General features: G+C 37.7%; 1 protein-coding gene across 1 annotated transcript; it reads left to right on the forward strand.

Annotated features, from left to right (window-relative positions):
• The first annotated feature begins 68 nt into the window (after positions 1-68).
• sdf2l1 (stromal cell-derived factor 2-like 1) lies at positions 69-11,413 on the forward strand. The gene is made up of 3 exons (XM_039771550.1): positions 69-342; positions 6,363-6,559; positions 10,948-11,413. Exons 1-3 carry the CDS (start codon positions 156-158, stop codon positions 11,224-11,226), a joined length of 663 nt encoding a protein of 220 aa, XP_039627484.1. The 5' UTR covers positions 69-155; the 3' UTR covers positions 11,227-11,413.
• Positions 11,414-23,305: the final 11,892 nt, after the last annotated feature.

The raw sequence follows: 23,305 nt of genomic DNA on the forward strand, positions 1-23,305 counted from the left end.
TCCCCGCCTCGTCATCCAAGCTGAACAAATCGGAGTAGAGAATGCGTAACGGTAACATAGCTGTCAGGCTGTGATTGGCTGAGAGGATGTAGATGTGGAAAAAAGGTGTTAAAACTAAGAGAATTGTGCTGCTTGCTTGGAAAGTGCAATGAACGATGAAGCTTTACCCGGTTCTTGCGGAGCTTTGGTTGTTTAAGCGGTTAATTCTGTTTGTGTTCTGTGTCATTGTGCAGAGCGAAGCCAGTGGAGAATTAAGTTATGTGACGTGCGGCTCCTTAGTGAAGCTGCTGAATACCCGACACAATGTGAGACTGCACTCCCACGACGTCAAGTACGGTTCAGGTCAGTGGAGAAATAAATCTCAAGAAAGAGCTTTTGAGGTCCTTGGAATTGTGGCAAGAGTGTTTAACGTAACCTGTATTAACATCGTACCGGGTGGTTATTTAGTTTTGAAATAATAATAGAATCGTAAGCATATCCGGGGACTGTTTGTTGGAAGCGGGCGTTCATGACTACAGAATGAAAGGGCGACGGAGGATTGTATGACATGGTCTCCGCTGTCATCGTGAAGCCTTGATACTTAAAATTTAATCCTGGGTGATTTTAATCACTCGTTACTTTATTACACATTGTTGTGTTTTATATTGCTATCCATAATTTGTACAGGGCTTTTGGTTTGCCATAATACATGTTGACATTCTAGCCTATTTTAAGGGTGTTATGCATCATTTTTGTTAAAAAATCGAAGTATTCGATCCCATTTTTACGACCTCATAAAATAATGTTTATATGAATCATACAATCACCAAGTAAATTACTAGAAACGCAATGCTAATACTAGGGAGGGCCTTCTGTTGCTCTTAAACAACCACAAATCTTCGTGGTAGGGGCTCCACAACAAGTTGGGAACATTCCTTTGAGTTTCAGGGCCATGTTGACATAATTACATAATGCAATTTCTGTAGATTTGTCAGGTGCATACTCATGATGGGACTCTCCTGTTCTACCAAAGATGTTCTGTTGGATTCAAGTCCTCATTGTCATTTTATGAAACCAATAAGATGACTTCTGCCTGGTGACCTGGTGCATTATCATGCTGGAGTGGGCACTGGAAGGTGGATAAATTGTGGCCCATGGTCGGCAATAATACTAAAATTAACTGTAGCATTCAAGGGATGATAGATTGGTTGTTATGTGCCAAAGTGTGTGGACAAAGCATTCCCCACACCATTGCAACACCACCCCAACCTCCCCAAAATGCTGGCAAAAGACAGTTTAGGTGCGTGGAGTCATACTGTTGGCACTCTTATGTTTATATGCGTCAGCAGATTTTGCGATTTATCAGACCATGTTCTATTTCCAGTCCTCTTCAGTCCAGTTTTAGTGAGCCTGTACAATTGCAGCTGCATCTTTTTCGTCTTGGTGTACATGCGTGGAACTTCATGTAGTCCTCTGTTGTTGTAGCCCATGTGTGTCAAGGTTCGACATGTGTATTCTAAGATGCTCTTCTGCTCACCATGCAGAGATGTTATCTGAGCCTTTCTATAAACAAAGTGTTTCCATCCGTCCTCAGAACTGCTGTTCCCTAGATGTTTTGTTTTTTGTACAAATCTTAATAAACTTTAGAGACTGTGTGTGAAAATCCCCATAGATTAGCATATACAGAAATACTCAGACCAGCTGTCTGGCACCAACAATCCTACGACAGTCAGAGTCTTTCTTAATTGAATATGGAAGAGTTTTAGCTTTTTTGATAAGAGGAAAAAAGAGTTGTGAAGTCTACATGGAATTTAGTTTAGAGTTGTCCCAAACAGGAATTCTCCTCAAAAATACCCCCACTTAATGTTTAACACTTAAGGGTTAAGTCATTTTTTGTGTTTATTTCTTTAACAATAATATGAAAGGATTTGTTTTTGTTGTGATAAATGACATTATATTCCAAAATAAATGCAGCAGGCATGAACAGTTTAGAAATTGAGAATAAGTGACAGACTTCATTATTTTAAGAGTTCAAGCTGTGTCACCCATGTAAGAAAACCGATGCCTCGCATTACTGCAGATGGCCTCTTCTTGCAGGCAGCTTCGTCACCTACAGAAAATGTCTGTCACAACTTGAGTCTCAATTCCCTGAAGCTTGACATCTGTATCACATGTTTGAACAAGAATATAATAGCAGTCCTCTGAAGTCAGTCTTCACAGTCTTCTTTCTTTAAAGTAACTCAAGAATAAAAAGCCCCTTTACAGAAGAACAGTACTGGTCATCACCTTCTTAATGTAGGGCATGTTATCATTCATTCATTAATGAAAGGTTTTGCATTAAGGCAGGTTTTCTTATGTATTACTATTGTTCAGGCACATTATTTTATAAAGTGGAAACGGTTGAATCAGTTTGCTGCTTTTTTTTTTTTACTGCATACAACAAGGGAAGGATAACATGCATTTTTTTTTTGAGCTCCACAGTATGAATCCTGATTTTGTTTTATGTCAGGACATCAATATGTATATATGTGTATATACTTGTGTATAATCTTGGTGGTGTGGCCTGCTGTTTCATTCTTGTTATGTGCATTCATATTTAATCAAATCCTTTAATCCAAAGCAACATACTTCTCTTGGGTGTCTCTATAAGAGGGCCAATCAGTTCTGCACTCTAGCATTTGGAAGGTCTCTATAGTTCTAGGTTTTCATTTCAGCTAATTGTTGTTCTTGTATCAATATAATATGCTGGTGCCTCATTGTTATTTCTTTATCATGTTAATCCAAAGTTTCCCATTACTGGTAAATTTTTTTCACTTTTTATAGGATTTAAAAAAATTGACTATTTTCCATGATCAAGTAGAAGTAGCATTGATATTGTGTATATCCATTTATCTGTAGCATTTTTTTGGCACTTGAGTCTGTGTCTGCTTTGATAGAGTTCAGTGTAAGGGAGCAAATTCTGTACAAAAAAAGCAAATTGTGTAAACTAAAACAATGTTATCTTGTTATCTGTATATTAAAATGTTTCAAATGCAAAACACCACATCGTTATGACTATAAGATGAGGGTGGAAAAAGCCAGCAAATCAAAGAAGTTGTTTAATGAGAGGTGATAATTGTTAATTGTATCAAATGCCGACAGCTAATGTGTAGAGTTAAAATAACTTGAGTGATCTTTAGCCAAGCATAGCTTAACTTGGCGATACTCAAGTTCATTCCTGAGGCTCTCTGCGGCTTCTGGGTTTCATCCCAGACAAGTTCTGCTTTTAATTGGCCTCTGAGCTTCATTAAACAAGTTGTTTGTTTTACACATTTTTATATTTTAGTGTTAGGCCAGAAATTAAAAAAAAAAAAAAAATGGCATTTTTATATATTTTAAGATTTTTGTTGTTATAATCACTATGGTTTTCATTCCACTTTTATGGATGTTCTGGTTATTTAATCCATTTTTTCCTAATGTGCAAGCTGGTGCATCTGAAAATGATGCAGCACTGGCTTTTTCAGACTTTTAACTGTGCATCTAATTATTTATAAATTGTATTTTTAGTTAATTATTTTCACCTTCATAACTATTCCTAGTGATTGCTTCTTTGATTTCCTTTGCCATAAATAAATAAAACGGTTGAATCACAGGCTGTGCCAAAAAGTGCCCAGCTCAGTACAACAGAAAGGCTAGTTTGGTAATTCACGGAAAAAAGCATTTTTTCACTAACCCTGAATTGAATAGAATGGGTTTGGAAATAGATAGATGGGTAAATAATAACGGTGAATTCTGAATGATATTGGCTTTAAGATTGAATCAGAACATTGGAGTCCAAAGTGGTCACTTAAAGATACTGACAACACCAAGAAGAATGATCATTTGGGACTGTGAGCTATGGAAAGCTGTGTATACACTTTTTTTCAGAGTGTCAGATGCTTCTAAGGTGAGCAGAGAAGTTTTGATGAAAGCCAATACTTTCAAACCAGTTTCTATAATGTAGATATGGTGTGGTAAGTGCCAAGCCATTAAGCAGTATTTGATTCCAGCTGTAGCTTATGTTCTCTCTGTAGACCTTTTTAACAGAAAGTATTTTTTTCAAGAAACATAGAGAAGGCTTGAGAATATCTTTTTAATTTGAGAGATGATGTGACAGCAAAGTGATATGTTGTCAGCTGCAGAAGTTATTCGGACAGGCAGAATGTGATTTTTCTGTTTGCGGTAGATTCCTCCTAAAAATAATGTTTATAACACACACCCAGTGGTGAGTGCAGCAGTAGTCTTCATGTTTGAGAAGTGTTAACAATGCATGCAGTTTGGTATGCCGTCTGTGGCACAGTATATGAGGGGGACCCAAAAATAACAAGAATTTAAAAAAAAAAAATAGTATATTTCTCTGAACATTATTTTGGGGGTGATTCAATTTTGTTATTGTCCCTGAGACCAATACACTTGTCCCACCACTTTTTCCTTTGTTCAAAACTGTTCTGAAACTCTTGTAAAGTTATAGACTTAGGTTCCTTCGGTATTTGCTTCTTGACCTCACCTACATCCTAGAAACACTTTCCTTTAAGGTCACTCTTCATTCTTGGAAATAAGAAAAAATCGTAGGGGGCAAGGTCCAGATAGTTGGAGGAGACTGTTGTCATCCCGTTTTTCATGAGAAGCTACCACACCCTAAATGCTCTTTGGGCAGGAGTGTTACCATGATGCAGAAACCACTCGCTTGATTGACTGCATTTTGGGTCATTTTCTCCACACAGCATCAAGCAATCGCGTGATCACTTTAAGGTAAAAACTCTTGCCTGTCTAAAGTCTTCTTATTTGGAAGCCTCTCAAAGCATTGTGACAGCTTCTTTTGCTGTTTTCCCCAAAAGTAAAAAGAACTTGATGCAAACATGTTATTCTTTCAAGTCTGCCATCACAAAATCAACGAAGACGGTAACAGAGGCTCAATAAAAAAAATTACACTGACCTTACAGACCTCTCCCCAGGGATTTTGGGTACCCCCTCATATATGTAGTGATTACCTAATCACATTTTTGATTGTTTTTGAAAATACTGTTAATGTGCCTATGTTAGAAATACTTGGGTAATACCCGGTGTTAGGATATAGCGGGTTAAACAATGGATGGATAGATATCTGATTGTATTTGCGTTTTTGATGAATACACAAATAGAGAATCGGTTATAAAAACGCACATAACTGGTACTAGAAAAGCAATACTTCATATTCATATAACAATGCAAGTGCATATTTAATGGAAACTCAAAACAGTAGAGTTTTAAGAGAAAGTTTTATATATGAAAACTTGAGTATGTTAGCCTTTTTTCCCAGTAGGATTTCTTAGGAGGTGGTTTTGTAAAAGAGCTTGAGTAAAATGTAATTCTAAAAAAACTTTGTGATTTTTTTATTCTTTGTTCAGGTAAAGTAACTGTCTAAGATAAAATTTTGTAATTGTTCCTTGGAAAAATCTGCTGTCTAAATGGACTATTGAATTTTTTTCAAATTTTACACTATAATGAAAAGTTACACTTTTTTTTTGTTTCATTTGTACCTGCTGAATTTTATATGGCTATTTAATAGTAGCTAGTTCATCCTAAAAGTGTAATAGAGTAAAAAATGCACTAATACACCGTCCTAATAAGCATTTGGTTCCCCGGTTTGCTCTGAGCAGTCTAAATGCACCAGGACATGGACCCAACAAGGCTGCTGTTTTGTCTGTCCTCTCATATATATTGATAGTAGTATCAGTAGTAATGTCCCATGTATAGAGTGTGACCAACATAAAATAATTTGCTATTGCCTAGTACCATAATCAACAAGAATGTATTAAAATATATAATTTTTTTTATGTTCCGCAGTAGTATTATATTTGGTGGTAGATCTCTACAATACTTTGTTCTCGCTTCCTAGACCTTTTTTTGGATGGAGATTGTTAATCGTGGGGCCCTCTGCATTAAGACTGGAGAATAAACCTGATAAATGTCTTTTTATATTTGGATACACTGCTACCATGGAAGGGTACACCTTATCAGCAGTTATGTTCTGACAGCCTTCAGCATTGAACTTTTAGGCTGCTTATATCAAGGGTCTTTTTCTGTGTCAAGAAAATACTCTTTACACCACTACCACCACTGCACCAAACACCTTTAAATGTGTAGAATTGCTCAATATCCCCATTAGTGGAGCAAGTGGGCACACTAAGTTTGTTAACTTTATACTTAATTTTAAACAACCTTGTCTGAATGTATAATGCTGTCACCAGTCAGCAATAGCATGTGTTGGGCAGGTGTTTAATAATGAAGTGTTAATTTAATGTTTTACTGATCTCAAATTTCTGCTGATAAGAAGATTTAAAGGAGTTACCTTTCATCACTTTTACATCATTTTTCTTCCGTAGGAAGTGGACAGCAGTCAGTTACTGGAGTTGAAGCATCGGATGATGCCAACAGCTACTGGCGCATCAGAGGAAAGTCAGTAGGCAGTTGCCAGAGGGGTGTGCCCATCAAATGTGGTCAGACAGTAAGGCTCACACACATGAACACTGGGCGCAATCTTCACTCTCATCACTTTGTGTCACCACTGTCAGGAAATCAGGTAAGCCTTACAAAAAAAGAATCAAATCGCACACAAAATGTAATATTGTGATAAAGTCTGAACCTTTTCAAATCAAAGTAGTCATCAACCAAATGGCCAAAGAGAATTCAAAATTATCAAAGGTATACAATTGATACTGCTTTGTCTTTTAAAATGAGGCATCAAATTTTATGATTTGAACCTCATGCAGTATTTTAATGGTGAATTTTATTTATGCTAAGAACCTGAACACATTGTCTAATTCTGTGATTGTGCAAGATAAAGTGACAGTTTTAGGGCTAAAATGCAGTGTGTTCACAAAATAAGATTATTGGTCATTTTGTTGATTACTTCTGTTTAGATACTTTGATACTGTGGTCTGAGTCACAGCATATTGGTTTCAGATTCTTGCACAAGCCTGTGTAGAGTCTGCATGTTGTCTTGTGTCTGTGAGGCTTTTCTCCAGGCATTTCACTTCATACATCTTGCACACTTAGATTAATCAATAATTAAAAAGTAATCCAGTAGATTTGGACATGAATGCCAGAATGTACAGCTGTCTGGAAGCTGAACAGGCTCACCATGACCCCATAATGATTCATTTTGTTAAAAAAAAAAAAAAAAAGTGCAAGCATATAGCTCCATCATAGTGTTTCTTCTTGCACATTTTATATATAACCAGCAGATGCAAGTTTGTTTCTAGTAAAATTTAGAACCTCTGTATTTATGATATAGGTTGTGTGTGGTAAACAAAGTAATGTCCTGTGAATTTGAAAATGCACAAGATTGGTGTGATAAAGTTAAATATATTCTTTGAAATGGTTATTCTAAAGGATTGTTCAGAGAGATTTACATGACATTAAAATATACACACAATTAAATAAAGTCACCTTTTGCATTTATTTTTTTTTTATTAAAGTTCACAAAGATTAAAAAGTAAAACATTCCAGTTTGGGAAGTTTGAAACATGAGGAGAGATTTAATAATGAAAGTCTTTTGCTAGTGAGGCAAATGTGTATATTAGTAGCCATTGAAGACACACTTGCATGAAACAGTAGTACTGTATGATTTTTGCTGACCTTTGGAGACCGTTTTCTTCCAATAAAAAACAAGCTTGGCATTTTAATGTGTATTTCACATTAGTTATATTTGTGTTCATAATTATCTTTAGTCATCAAGTCTTCCAAGTAGACAGAAGAAGAATAGCTAAGAAGGTCAAAAACCTTTTACTGCATGTAGTACAGAGAACATCAAAGAAAAGACTTTTGTACTGGGACTTCATTACACATCAATGACATGAATAATTCATTTTTTTTAAACAAACATTAAATGTCAAACTTATTTTTTCTCATGTTGCTGAAAATACCTTTTCCAGAAGACTGACTATTAGCAATACACCTACACAGATAACAGTAACGGTGCAGGAAATGTAACATTTTAATCTGTTTTGCAGCACATAACTGCAGAAAATGAATAATTAAGTAATAGGGCCTTTAATGACCTTTTGGGCACAGCCATCAGCAGTGTGTGTGTCTGTCTGCGGAGAGAGTGTTGACCTTGTCGAGTGGTTTACTTACTTTGGAAGTGACATTCATGTCTCTGGTGACTCTTCCTATGAAGGCAGTAGATGGATTGGGAGAGCATGGAAAGGGGTGTGTGGTGCTCCTGATATCTATGCAAAAGGACGAAGGTCCAAGTCTTTAGAGTCCTGGTGTTTCCCGTCTTGCTATATGGTTGCGAGACATGGATACTATCCAGTGACCTGAGACAAAGACTGGACTCCTTTGATATTGTGTCTCTCTGGAAAATCCTTGAGTACTGTTGGTTTGACTTTGTGTCAAAGGAGCGGTTGCTCATGGAGTGCACTGTGAGGGAGCATCAGTTACGGCTCTACGGCCATGTGGCACGTTTTCCCAACAGTAATCCAGCTCGTAAGATCCTTATTGTTGGGGACCCTAGTGGCTGGACCAGGCCAAGGGGTCACCCACGTAACACCTGGCTGCGGCAGATAGAGGGCCATTTGCAAAGGCTGAGACTGGACTGTCTGCCTGGGGGGTTGCGAACCAGAATCCTGAGTTGTTTCATCATGTAGTGGGTGCGGCAATGCACTGTATCAGTGCATGCTTCCCAACTTGAATTGACTTGACTTGACTTGACTTTGCAAATAAAAGTTTAGTCTTCTTGGTTGTCTGATCTCTCTACCAGGGTATTTGTGTATAGTTCCCCCTGATGCCGGCTTGAAGATGTTTATTATTCTCTGTTGAAATAGAGTGACTTGTATGTCTTCCTAAAATGGAGGTGCAGAACCTTTGTCCAGAAGTAACAGGGACTGGCTTTTTCTTTCACTGCTACTTAACCTGGACAGCAGCTAATTCATACTTGACGCCCAAGTAGACTTCTGGTTGAGATGTCTCTGCCTCCAATGTGCTTTGTAGTGTGATTCTGTGTCTTTTTAAGTTAGAAAGCAGTACTCTGCTTCTTAAGATCAGGATTAGAGTGCTGCATTAAAAAAAAAAAAAAAAAATTTAAAGGACAAATGGAAGACGGGCACTCTTAGTGAATCCTCATTTGTGACATCATCAGAAGTTGACTGACTGACTTTTCCTTAAAAGAAACAAAAAAGAGCACAAAATAAAGTGATGGGGAAAGTGTTGTATATTTGTGGTAATATTTATCTGAAGAATGCTACTTTTATTGCTAGATGCTCTGAATGCAAAGCTAAGTAAGCAGCAAACATTTTAAACAAGCGGCTGATTAATATTTTTCAACAAGGCTGTTCCAGCTAGCACAGGGCAGGAACAAACCCTGGACAAGGTGCCAGTCTATTGCAGGGCGATTACACACTAGGGCCAATTTAACGTTGCCAATTCATCTGACCTGCATGTTGTTGGACAGTAGGAGGAAACCAGAGCACCTGGAGGAAACCCACACAATAACCCTGGTCTCCTTATTGCAAGGCAGCAGCAATATAACTGTACTACCATGCTGCTCCCAATCAAAATGGCTGCAATTAAATAATACTCTTTATTGCTGCCATTTAGGATGTAAATTATTCTTATCTCTTACAAGTTTTAGAGTTAAAGCAGATGGTTGTCAGACCAATTTGCATTTACTATACTGTCCATCCTTTATGGAGGTCCATGGGTTTAGTATTGTCGCATTAGGCACAGTTGCTTCCTACCCCACTGTTCTGGTCATTAGCCTTTGACAGTGCTGACTTCCCTGTAAATACTGTTCAATTTTGTTTTTGACTACTGATGTAGTCTAATGCCTTGAGAACTGGATTGGTTATCAAAATTCCTGTATCAGTCTTTACTGCTGAATTGCTGTGTAAGCCTGTGCAAGTTACCTTGCACCCCACTGATCAATGTATAAAGATGAAATAACTTCAATTCACTTTAAGTCTAAGTGTTAAATACATGACACATTGGCATTATTTAGGAGAGAAGAATCGGCTTTAGGGTGGTGTGGAGGCTAGTGCTGCTGCATTTTTGCCATTCCATGGTCCATGGTTCATTTCTGAAAAAGCTCACTATCAGTATTATGTTTGTGTCTTCTCCTTGTACCTGTGTGGGTTTTCTTCAGGTCTTCCACTTTTCCTTCCTACTGTATCCTCAAAATGTCCTTGTTTCTTTAAAGCAGGGGTGCCCAACTGTGGTCCTGAAGGGCCGCAGTGGCTGCACCTTTTCATTCTAACCCTTTTCTTAATTGGGGACCTATTTTTGCTTCTAATTTAATTCTAATCTAATTTGCCTCAAACTCCAACCAATTTCACTCCAACCAGTTGCTTAATTAGTCGCAGAGTCTTCTGGTTAATTAAACCCGTTCTTTAATTCCATGGCTTGTTGCTGCTGTCATTGATACTGCCAGACAGGGCACTGGGAAAAACTGGTTCAGGAAAAAAGATTAATATATCATCATCTTTTTTTAAGTTTACACACCCTGGTGACAGCCTTGTCTTCTTGCAAATTTATTTTGTCCCTCCAGACCTTCCATTTTGGAGTGAAATGTACTTGATATCTGTGTGACCCATGCTTGTCATGCAGCAGATGTTATACCTGACCCTCACACTTTGCCAACCAAACCATGTGGGTCACCTGAGCTACCAAGCATTTGCTAGTAAACATCATACACAGACATAAATCCTGGTACTACAGTTTGGAGAAGGTGTGACTGTTTATTAGAGAGAATCGTGGAAGTCACCTAACATCATAATTCTCAAGATAACTGAGACATAAGCCACTGACCTTGTCTTTAGCCCCTACAAAAAGTGTACAGAGGATGAGAAGAACCTCTGCAACCTTTACTGATAATGTTATGAATATTTGCAAAGCACTTTGTTTTTTTTTTTATTATTAATGTTAAAACAATGCATTCCATCAATAATAGTGTTGAATTTTTCTGTACAGGAGGTCAGTGCGTTTGGTGAAAACGGTGATGGAGACGATCTGGATGTATGGACTGTCCAGTGCAGTGGGATTTACTGGGAACGGGATGATGCTGTACGCTTCAAACACATTGGGACTGAAGTGTACCTCAGTGTCACTGGTGAGCAGTATGGCCATCCCATCAGAGGTCAAAAGGAAGTCCATGGAATGCAAGGTGCAAATCACAATAACTACTGGAAGGTTATGGAGGGAGTCTTCATCAAACCCAGCAGCGAGTCACCGAATCATGATGAACTTTGAAACTTGTTCACATTGTTAAAGGGAGTGTTTGTTATTCAGAATGTGTTTTCTCCAAAAATGAGTCCAGCCTTTTTATATTATTTTCTTGTTTGTTTTTGCAAGTGTAAATGTTGGAAAACTAAAAACCCTCTTCTCAAGGTGTGTGTTTGATCTTATTTTATTGCAAATAGATTTGGTGTTTAACCACTTTGCGCCTGTCTAATCCTTAAACCTTTGAGAATGGAAAAGAAACAAATAGTTGGGTGATATATTTCAGATGCATGTGTTAACTGTAAGGCACAAACTTCCACTTACACGAGGAGTTAAACAGATTGTGTTCCATTTATACAACTCCTGCAGCTGCTATTTGTTTTACACTAATAATTTTACGCATGATTAAATAGCAGCTTCCCGAGATATAATGTCAAGTCCTAATCTAAGTAATGTGTTTGGTTCCACTGCCTCCTTTTGTACTTTTCACACCCCCCTATGTTTTTGTTAGCCCTGTTGACCTCTTTCTATACCATGTCTATTAAACCCATTTTTGTCATTTTTTGTGCAATAACCAGCTTGAATGTGCTGATTAGTGTTTATGAAACCGTATAGAAGCAAGTCAGAAGGCAGGAATTTGCTACGTGCCTGTGCACCTTTTGACCTCTGTTCTGAACTGACAGTGTTGCAAAGGAAACCTGCCCATTTTTTTTAGTTTTGCGAACTTCCTCTTTTTTTTTTTTTTCTTCCTACTGTGCCTGGATATTATTATGAGCCCTGGACTTTTGGTCATAGGTACCATGAGGAGGACTAGCTGATAAGGTGGTAAGGAAGCTGCATGTTTGATCAAAGCAGCCTGCAGTTTGAGGTACTTTTGACATTTCCTATATGATTGATAAACTATAAAAGGCTGATGCTTTCAGCTCTATATCCGGTGTTAGCAGTGATGTGATTTTTATGTCTGATTTTTTTGTTTTAATTTTTTATTTATTCATACAGCGTACAATATTTAAACATAATACTTTTGTAAAGCCCTCGCTTGTGTAAACAAACCAACCAACCTTAAAAATGAATGTTTTGTTAAATGAGCCTTGAGCACAGCAGGTGGTCCTTTAAGGAATTCCTTGATCCTTGCAGATACTTCGGTCCAAACAAATGGCTCTCTCTCCAGACGGAGACTTCACATCAGATGACACATTTTGTTCAAGGGAGGTGTCATTTTTGTTTTATCACAAGAGCCATTAGTTGAAGTTTTAAAAATGACCTGTTCACTTCGGACGCAACTGATTACATAAATGTAGTCCTTAAGGGGATACATGTCAATAAGAAGTACTACTTAATTTTCACTTTGTATTTCATATTTTCTGACCAAGAATTTGCACTTTTGTGTGGGGGGAATGCTTTCACAGAAAAACTGAAACCTGAATATGATTTTTTTTTCTGAATGTAAGGTGCCCCTGAAAGGAACAAATGCACATTGTCAAAAAGTAATGACTAAGGAGAGACACATTTAGATTTTTAAATACCCCTTCTTAGGATGAAGTAAGGTGGTGTGGGTTATACTTTGAAAAGTAGCTTTTATATATATATATATATATATATATATATATATATATATATATATATATATATATATATATATATATATATATATATATATACACACACACAAATTACTTCTAAGCTCTTAATAAAAGGTTTAATGTACCCTAAGTGAGCATTTTTAAATTCAAAGTAAAGGCTGTTTATTTTCTTTTATAGTGAATTTGCACACTCGGCTTCTGTCTTTGTTTGCTGTACATCTAGTTATCCTACAACACCCCAAAAGTAAGTATAGTGGTGCTCTGGGATGGGCTAGTCCCTCAACATTTGATTCCTGCCTTCTACCAGATGATGCTGGGAGTAGCTGTGGACCCCTGTAACCCTAAAATTGGACTGGGTCAGTTAAATATATGAAAAGAAACAATAGGTTTACATGTGGTGGGGGATAACAAAGCAGCATCTAAACCTGCAACAAAAGCAGTGATAATGCAAAATTGCTACATCTGTACAAAGCCTTGTGTGAACATTAACAGGTATATAGAATGTAAATTTCTTTTCAAGTGTGTTCAGCTCAGGTCCTATTAACATTGATCCCCTCAGTTCACAGAATAAACTGTGCAGACAATAATCCCAAATGATGACGGTGGTGTCAATTGAATGGGTGCCATCAGGAGTTCAACTATGGTGCTACAAGACACACTTGTCTGACATTACTCCAAAGCTAACTGCATGATTGCATAGATAAAGAAGATCAATAAAGAAGCCTCAGATGATGATAAAAGTGGAAGCACATAAGTTGTCTGGGTAGGCTGCACTACTAATCCACCCTTAAAACTACTTTCCTTTTAATCTTGCTGCCGACACTGAAAAGGCAGCATGGGCCTATACAGTGTCTTGATTGCAGACACTACTAAACCCACCATTTCCAAAAGGTGCAAAAGAATGCCTTAAATTTGCATGCAATTCTTAAATGGTTTTTACGAAATATTTGGTATATCCTTTCATTTTTTGAGACCAAAGAGTCATTTGAGGGGATGAAGTTAATAGCCATTATGAATTTTTAAAACAAGCTAAATGTGGGGCTTAATTTGGAAACTTGAAATAATGCGTGTTTTATATTTGTAACGGTAAACCCTTTTTAAAGAGAAATTAAATGGAGGCCCAACAGCAATGCGAACTTCAAGAAACTGCTGTCGCCGCGATAAATTCAGCGTGGGTGCTCAGGGCTCCGAGAAAATCCCACGAACTTCGAAGCTCATAGCAAATAAAAGAACTAGAAGTGGAGGACAGGTCAAACATTAAATGTGCAGTACAATTTATTACCAACTATTTGCTGTGATTTCTGAAAAAATGAGCCGTATACTTAAAATGGTACGAAATAATGTCCCCACCAAGCGGGTTTAAACACCTCACTTATAGGTCTGCAAGCGTCGAGTGGGGCTGATCCGGAACGGCGCCACACCTCAATAGGACCTTGACCAATCAAATCGCTGGTCCCGCTAACTGACAGAAAGACGCACGAATCGTGAGGTTGCTGTGAGCCGGCGCGAGGCCGGCGTTTGCTGGTGCCAGTTAAGCTCGCGCCGGGAGCCCGTGCGCTTGCGTTTGACATGTTTATTGTCCGGTTTGTGCGCTTCGTGAAGTGAATTGAAGGAAACGTTGGGGGCTTAAGAATTAGCGAAAATAACAATAACACTCATTATTTAAAAAAGAAAAGAATTTGAATTGTTTATTGCCGATATCTGTCACCTGTGCCAAGATGCAACGCTGACCTCGAATGTGAACAAGTGTAAGGCTGACAAATTTTAAGAAGAATTTTAGAAAAAGCAATATTTTGTTTTCAACGTTTTTTTTTTTTTTTGCGGATACGTTATTTTGGTGCTTCCCGTCGACAGCAACAGCGAGGCATGGTTTGGTAAGTTTAGGCTTAGCTTTTACTTTAATGTTCGCTTTCTATCAAAGTGCACCTATGTAAAACAGTTTAATGTCTTCACAAATCGTCACTACTCTGCGTATATTTTTGATAAAGCATTTGCAATAAACGTGCGTTCAAATGTTTAACAATCAACTAATGCATATTCCGAGTATGGCCTTTGGTACCGAATTTTGTGCAATGAGCAGCGCAATTACATTATCCTGTTCCTTTTCCCTTCTGTGTGATGCATGTGTGCGCCTCGAAAAGAGCTTGTGTGCGCATGACAGAAACAAAGAAAGCAAGTTAAAATATAATTATGAATCAAGCTGTTGATATCTCAAAGCATGCGAATGCAATCGACAGTAATATGTTATAAAATGAATTATGTTTATTTAGCCGCAGTGTGCCTTGCATTTGTGCTAGACAACATATTCGTAAAATATTGTCATAACAAACGCGATTGTGTCCTTTATTACTGTGTGTGCTTACCACCGTAATCAGACACAGACGATCCTTCCTTTAGACTTCCTCCTTATAGTTTGCTGAAATGTATCTTGGGTTATAGCATTTTATTAACATTAACAAAAATATTGAAAATTTTAACAAAATATTGGAAACATGTGAATCACTTTCTGGACTCGTAAAAACGTGCGCTTAATATTACGCTTATGTCGTCAGACAATTCCTCAATGAAGAACTAACGTAGATGTCGCATAGAGACGCTATACAATTAATAAATCCGTTTTACTTTAATAAAACAATCAGCTAAACGTACTGGTGGTTGCTGCCAGTTACATTACCCACTCGTTAGTCCCCCAAAAAGCGCCTAGTTACGGGTTATCCATTAGTCTGTCCATTTTGATGGGGAGCAGGCCAGGTCGGGATGCCAGTCCACTAGTATCGGACGTTTGTCGCTGCACCACTCACAGTATCTGAGTCAGATTGGTTCCATAAAGGTGTAGTAGTACTGTATATGTAATTATCTGGTTGAAGTGCGTCTGGTATGTGGTTAAACAAATAGTATAATAAGACTCCTCAGGCCATGTAATTTTTCTTTCAATGGAATTAATATTATTCTCGGGATAAGGGGTAGATTTAATCTTCCTTATCAATCTGAAAGAAAAGTTGTGAAAGTAGGACGACTGTGGAGCATCTTTCACTCGCAACTTGGTACTTAAGGGTACCGCTGTATGAACCCAATTATTTAAGTAGACGTATGGCAGACTTGAGGACAATGTATATGAAGGCTACATAGTATTCTGTATAACGCCATTCACAACTTAAGGTGCCTCGTCATGTTTAATAAATCGGGAGAACATACAGTATAATGCAAGACGTTTTTGAAAGGATAGCTAATGTATTTAGAATCATCCATCCATCCATTTTCCAACCCGCTGAATCCGAACACAGGGTCACGGGGGTCTGCTGGAGCCAATCCCAGCCAACACAGGGCACAAGGCAGGAACCAATCCTGGGCAGGGTGCCAACCCACCGCAGGACACACACAAACACACCCACACACCAAGCACACACTAGAGCCAATTTACAATCGCCAGTCCACCTAGAATCAGTCATTCATAACTTCTCAAACATAAAAAAGGCATTTCTGATCGGACATCTCTACAAGATGAAACCATCACGAGACTGTAGCATTTTTACGTTAATCTACCGATTTAGAATTGCATTCATTGTTTTGCTTTGTGTTTTTAACCACAAGGTGGCAGCGCGCAATGCAGTAGTAGAGGAATGGAATACTTTTACTGAGGAAACCACAAAATCCATTGATGCCGACGCACACGTTTCTTTGGCCATTCAAAGCGTTTTAGCTGTCATAATTCTTGTCGCTTATTCATTTAGAAAACCTTTATTTTATATTGCACTTTTTACAGCCAAGGCGCTTAGTAGATCAGATATCAATGTAACATTTTATCGGTGTACGGGAAGTGGTTTCTGTCCAGGGTCGGGTCATGAATCCAGAACAGCCGGTCCCACCACGACTGAAAGGAATAGATACCTGACGTCGGATTACTTTAAAACGTTTTTATACCTGCTTCATACAGTTTTAATCACTTTCAAAATACAAACATTTTCAGATAATGTTTCATTGTATTTGTAAATTTCTTTTTGTAATTTCCTTTTTTTTCTTCCTCATTCATCGTGATGGATGAACAGCTGCTGAAAAAGATGAAATATTCCGCAAGTTTACGAAACACGATATTTGTAGATTATTTATTTATTTATTTATTGTAGATATGATTTTCTTGTGCGGTGTAAACAATAACTAGTCAAGAACCCTATAGTGCCATTAAAGAACCGGTATTTGTAAGAGTGTGGCGTGCCCAGCCATTGGCTCTGAGAACAAAACCAAGGCCCGTGATTACTGTGCCAGGTTGAAAAGCTTCTGGTTTTCCCAAAAGACGCGGAAATGAAAAGAAGAAAAAAAAAGGTCACAGGTAACAGGTGATCGTTTCTTTGAGAGAGAAAAAACGCGATTTAAAGGATTCAAAACATGCATCAAAAAAGTGACATGAAAGCACACCTTTGCGGAATCTTTTAAGAGAAAATACATCTCAAGTCCTCGAATGTATACAACATTCAATCTGAGAGAAATCTGAAGGGGAAATCTCTATTACTTTGCACTAGTGATCAAATGTAATTTACACTCTCTAGACTTTCGTTCAGTAGCGATCAGATTTTATTATCTTTATTTGGGTGGTATTTAATGTCGCATTTACAAGCGGCTCCCTGGAAACATGGAGTACAAGTTTCACGGATTCATGCTTCTGAAGATGGAGATGTAACCTAATGCCACTGGACAAGAAGTTACTGCGATTTGTTAAAAGAAAAAAACTTTCAGTGTACGCTCTTAAAAATAAACGTGCTGAAGTGGTTCTTCAGGGCGAGGCTATACAGAACCATTTTGGTTCCCAAAAGAACCATCTTCATGAAGAATCCCGAATGGCCTTTAGTTTTTAGATCAATAAAAAGTTCCACAAATAATATGATAACAGATTTGTGAAATACTTATGTTTTCATGATTTTAAATTAACTCTTGTGTATACAATAACACAGGCTAAGTTCAGGTTTCTTTGATCTATCAGTATTCTAACCAACTGTACATTAAAGATTTATGTTTTGTTCATATATTAAAAAGCTTCTCGGCGCATTTTTATGTACCAATTTAATATACAAAGAAATCTTCCCTTAATGAAATGGTTAAGCAGTGGAGCTAAGAGGAACCACACAACCCAGTAAAGTGTCATTACAGAAACGTTACTTTTAAGAATGTATTTTAGTTCTGTGCAAAAGTTAATCTGACTCAGCAGCAGATGGACACACAGGCTTTTGAATTGTAAGGTGTTTTTACACTACCACACGGCTGGATAGTTCTGAGTAAAGACAGAAAACAGTATACTCGAGCAATTAGTCTTTACGTCTTCTTTCCCATTCCACAAAATGTGTGATTTTTTACGTTTAATCACTTAGATGCAGATTGAACATAAAAAAAGAGTTTTTTTTTTCTCATTTCGCTTAAACTGACGATGCACTGGCGCTGCCTGTAGGGGGAAGACTCTCAAAAAGCAACAGAGCGATATACAACACACTCAGACGGAAGCGCCACTGCACTTACTGGTTTAATGGCTTTATGATTTTCATTGAGCTGTAATTCATGCCGTCAGTGCTCTGACGTGTTTTTGTTTAAGTATAATACCAGTAACAGAAGACATAAAGAATAAATGCGAACTTCAAACGACTGTGTATGAGTTTCTGTCAATGACCGACGTCAGAAAAGGAGAGCATATGTATGCCAATCTTTGAATTCGTCAAACCGTTCAATTTTTCGAATTTAACACAGTGCAAGAATCAACCCTAGATGTGAAAGTTTGTTGTTTTTTTTCTAAATTAGCTCTCAGTGTATTTTGTGCGTGACCGTGTATGTAGATGCATCTCCTCCCAACAATGTAAAGATAGTTTCTTGCGTTTAAAAGCAGCAGTGTTTTCGTATAATTCAATTTGAACCGATTTAGTGGACATTCCATTACCTCCATTCCCAGCAGGCCGCGTTTATCTACAAATATAGGGCTATAGGTGTATTTATTATTGGTATACATTCTGTGACATTTGACGCTGTTATTATTGTCATCTCTTAGCGCTTGGGGCTCTATATTTCCTATGTGAAGATTCGAAGGTTTTATTTTTTTTCCCACAAGTTTCCCGATGCCCGTTTTCTCCAAACTCCAAAAGTAAGTTAGTTAAATCAAATCAAACTACTCGTGTAACTCGCTATCAGTATTCCAAGAGATGGACTGACAATGTTCTTGAAAATGTTTGCTACGAATCTCCATACTCCAAAGAAAATGACTGGATCTTAACAGGCCATCCTTGGACATGTTTGAACCTAAACAGGGCTTGGGGTTGTAAATCATCTCATTACTAATGAGCCTGCCATCCGACAGGACACACACCTCTCAGGACAGTTTCGTGATGCCAATTCAGTGAGGCAGGAAAACAAAAATACAAGTGGAATGTCTAAATCCCACAATATTATGCACTGACAAAATTAAAAAGACATTTGCTCCCTAAACTATTGATTGCTATTCGATTTAGGTGTACCTCCCGAATTTGATACTGACGCAGAGATTACATTCATTTAAGATAAAAATTAAAATTTTAAAATTCAAGTATTTGCTATATAAATTCTTATTGAAAACACAGAAAACCTCCCTAAACAAGTGGAGCAAATGCTTTAAATGCTTTGTGCTCTTTAATGAAAATATATAACGTTTTCCTTTTACTATTCACATTTATCTTTCCAGTTTCATTCAAATAAACAAAGACCTTGGAATGGGGGAGTCGAATTGACTCGGCAGGTTGAGGCAACTCGCGGGTCACAATCTCCCAAGCCATCAAAGTGACCGCAGCCGCCAGGCAGCTGTCACGGCTCTCACTGACCAGATCCCAAGAAGGTCAGAATAAATAAACACGTAAAGACAGCAGACCCCTTCCCATGGAAACCGGACATTCGCCCCCTAGAAAAGCTCATTCCTGGCATTGCTGACACTTAAGAGACCCTAAAGCTATACACTGAAAAAAGAAACGAGCGCTACTGGGAAGAATGCAAAGAGCTTCACTAAGAATCAAAATGGAAATGGCCGGAGCTGTCTACAGCTTTCAGGGCCACCCAGGGGCTATAGGTTAAACAGCTTCAAAGGGAACTGTGGAAACCGGGAAAAGGCAAATAGCGTTAGCACGAGATGATTAAAAACAATTTCTTCCTTTTCCTCCTTCTAAGTCTATGGATACAACAAACACGACAATACCAAAAATACAAAGGACGCATGTCGGATCATTGTCAATGAGGCCTACTGATAACATTTTACCCCAGTGAATCATGAAATCATTCTTTATATAGCGTCTTTCTTAAACCACAAAACAAATGGTTAAAACATTAATTTACCCTGTTTAACTCAGCGAGGTTTATTGCCATATCGGCAATGTAGCCTCACTGAATTAAGTTTAATTGGTTTATTCGTCTTCTCGCTGATGGTGTGTATAAGAGGTGGTGTAAGACCTAGGTCCCAATAGAAATATAACCTTTTAAACCCACTTAGTCCCATCTAAGTCTAAAGGGTCTATGTTCTTATAGGACCATTTTGCATTTGTATTTGTTTTCTATTTGTAAATACTGTAATACATAATGTATGTTGTTATGACTTTTTTCAATATCAGATGGATAAGTGATTTCTCTACTATTCTTGCTGCAGATGATTTGTGGAAAGAAGAAAAATGAAAAAAAAAACACACACACACAAACTTGAAAAAAACTAGTCATTAGCAGAATATATAATCATTTATTTCTATCCAGTATTCATAGCAAAAAAATGGGAAACGTTCGTTATTGGATTCCATGCAGTTTCCTTAAGTGATGGAAACACTGGGCAGCTGCGCTGACTGACGCCCTTTCATTATTGCACTGCCAGTCCTTAATGATTCACAGTAGCGCAACAGTGAAAGAGTGGCAGGCAACACACGTGCTGGAGAAATCGGCCGCAGTTCAGTCTTCAGCAGCAAAACACAGCACAAGTCCGTCAGAAACAGCACCTGATGGGGGAGATTTTGAATTCATTTTTCTAATACAATACATATTTTGCAGTCTCAAACAAATAACATTAAATGAAAAGGCACGGTTTGTTAAGAGTCTTGTTAACGTGGTCCGCCAGATTACTCATTTCCAAAGCTTTTAGAGGCACTTTAAAGGGTAAATAGTGACTCATCAGTCTTTTACTGGAGAGTAAACCTATTTGTACTTCGTTGTCGTCATTTCCTTAGGGTTGCCAATATGCATTGTTTATATATTGGAGAGGAGAGTTTCAGTTTGATATTTTTTTTGTTTTGTTTTTCTCCAGGATCCCTTTAAAAAAGTCAAAGCTGGAAATCGCTAATATCAAACTATATAAATTGCACTTAAAAAAAACACATTTCCCCCTTTTGTTGTGCCCCAGGGACACACACATCTCAGGGACCACATGAAAACAGCAGTCAGGGCCACCCACTCGGAAATTTCACGCTTCTGTCAAAACCTCCTCCCTTTCAGCTGATGATCAACAATGGAGTGAAAGGAATTTTTAAAACGCCTGATGCCCCGTCGTTTTCTCACACAGCAATATGTGCTTCTGTTAGTTGTTGCAGTATGTTATATATATATATATATATATATATATATATATATATATATATATATATGGGTGGGTGTATACGTAAAACAAATTGAACACAAAAGTGCTGGAATATATACATATACAGTATACATATAATATCAGCAATAATGTTATAGTTTTACATGAATGTTTAGTTAAGTTATTTACAGTATCTTTAATATTTTTAGAATTCTCCTCGCTGTCAGCCCCTGTACAATATATAGTGCAGCGCTATATACACATTGCAACAACCAGTTTGAGGGAGGAATTCATTAATATAACTGAAGTATATCCAGCACGGAACTGTCTAATTGCAGACAATCCCAGTTGTACAGCTGACTTTCCTTTTACTTGACAATTACGGTAATAGCTCAAATGTAATTTTCCTATGCGTTTTACATCAACAAGGAAAGTTTGGCTGGGTAAGTTACTGATAATATTGTAAAACACCAATAGTACCGTCAATTGAGCAATAAAATAAAAACACATATGAATAAATATTTTTTCTAAAGTGTCAGAAAATACTGGTGAGTTGTGAATACTTTGAAATAAAATGTGATACAAGTAATCAACCGGGACAATAGTAATACCACTTAAAATAGCAGCAAAAACAGTACCATCCTCCCATTAAAATTAACTTTTACAATTAGAACAATTCATATGCTTATTTTTTTATGTTTCTTCCACTGTAAGAATAAACCCCAAGGTCAAGACCCTATAAGCAATATTGCACTACTCCACAAATACACAGAAAAGCAGAGGCAACATTGATAGGGTCTCATCATTAAGGAGAGTCTCATGATCTGCGTGCGTTGCATTCTCTGTGCTTGCGAAGCCCAGTCAGATTTCCTTATCTTACCCATAAAGCCCGTCACTTTGTTCTTCTTCGCTCCCAGTTCGTAGATCTCTTTGTGGCGATTTCCAATACAGCAGCTCTTGATTTTGAAGCACTTAGCCTTCTGTTATTTAGACCACTTAGAATACACAAATGTACTCCAAAATGGTTATTCAACACAAAATTCAATTATACATACATATATTCAAAGAATATCTAATGATTCATAGATAGAGATAGATAGAATGTTAAGCAGAAAAAAGTAACGATCTGTATCTTATCAAAAGGTCTTCAATTTTCGAAACTAATATTTTACAAGTTGATGGTGGCCTTCGTCTCTTTCATACTTTTCCTTGCGTCCCGATCGCAAGTAAGAGAACATTTCATTCTTCTTGTCCCGAACTAATTCATGACTTGACACTTTAACAGTGCCCCCACCATTAACGCCCCCACCCCCTCCATCCGCCACACACACACATGGTCGTACACACACACATATACACGCAAAGCATGCACCGACTTTACAACCCCCACCCCCACCCACACACACACACACCGAAATGTCCCCTCCCCCTTTCAGTCAGACTTCCAACGGATTAAAGGAAATGGAACGGGAGAGACAATCCCCTAATTCATGGATTCCTGGCTAATTTATGCATTCCTCATTGATCTGGTCTTTGCCATAAAGATTCCTCACGTTCCTCATGGCAGTGTGAGAGAGATTTGCGCTCTTTGATGTTGTGTCACTATAGCTCAGAAACCAACAAACACAGCGACCCAGTGGAAATAAGTGATATTATGCAAAGGGTGTTTTAAATTGTTTGCAAATGGCAGGGTAACCTTTACTGCCTCTCAGTGTTTACCTTGCAAAACCAAAGATGGCTGTGTTAAATGACTGTTATTTTTAACCACTGTCGTTTGCCTTAAAAGACACCATTATGAAAAAATTCGCCTTAAACACACCAGAGAGCGACTTTTTTTAATAAAAGTGCCCCTGTATATATAGAAGAACGTTTTGCCATTTCCCCCTGAGGCAGATAATTCCTATTTAGCTGGTTTATTCTAGTTTTAAAAGAACCCCTTTTCAATCTTAATGTTTATCATTCATCTATACTTTTT

The sequence above is a fragment of the Polypterus senegalus genome, chromosome 12, assembly GCF_016835505.1.
Source record: "Polypterus senegalus isolate Bchr_013 chromosome 12, ASM1683550v1, whole genome shotgun sequence".
NCBI lineage: Eukaryota > Metazoa > Chordata > Cladistia > Polypteriformes > Polypteridae > Polypterus > Polypterus senegalus.

Excerpts from the sequence above, each read along its gene's own strand:
- sdf2l1 (XM_039771550.1), top strand. The coding sequence starts at position 156 with ATGAAGCTTTACCCGGTTCTTGCGGAGCTTTGGTTGTTTAAGCGGTTA. Across the intron at positions 343-6,362 it reads CGACGTCAAGTACGGTTCAG|GAAGTGGACAGCAGTCAGTT; the intron begins GTCAGTGGAGAA and ends TTTCTTCCGTAG. Across the intron at positions 6,560-10,947 it reads CACCACTGTCAGGAAATCAG|GAGGTCAGTGCGTTTGGTGA; the intron begins GTAAGCCTTACA and ends TTTTCTGTACAG.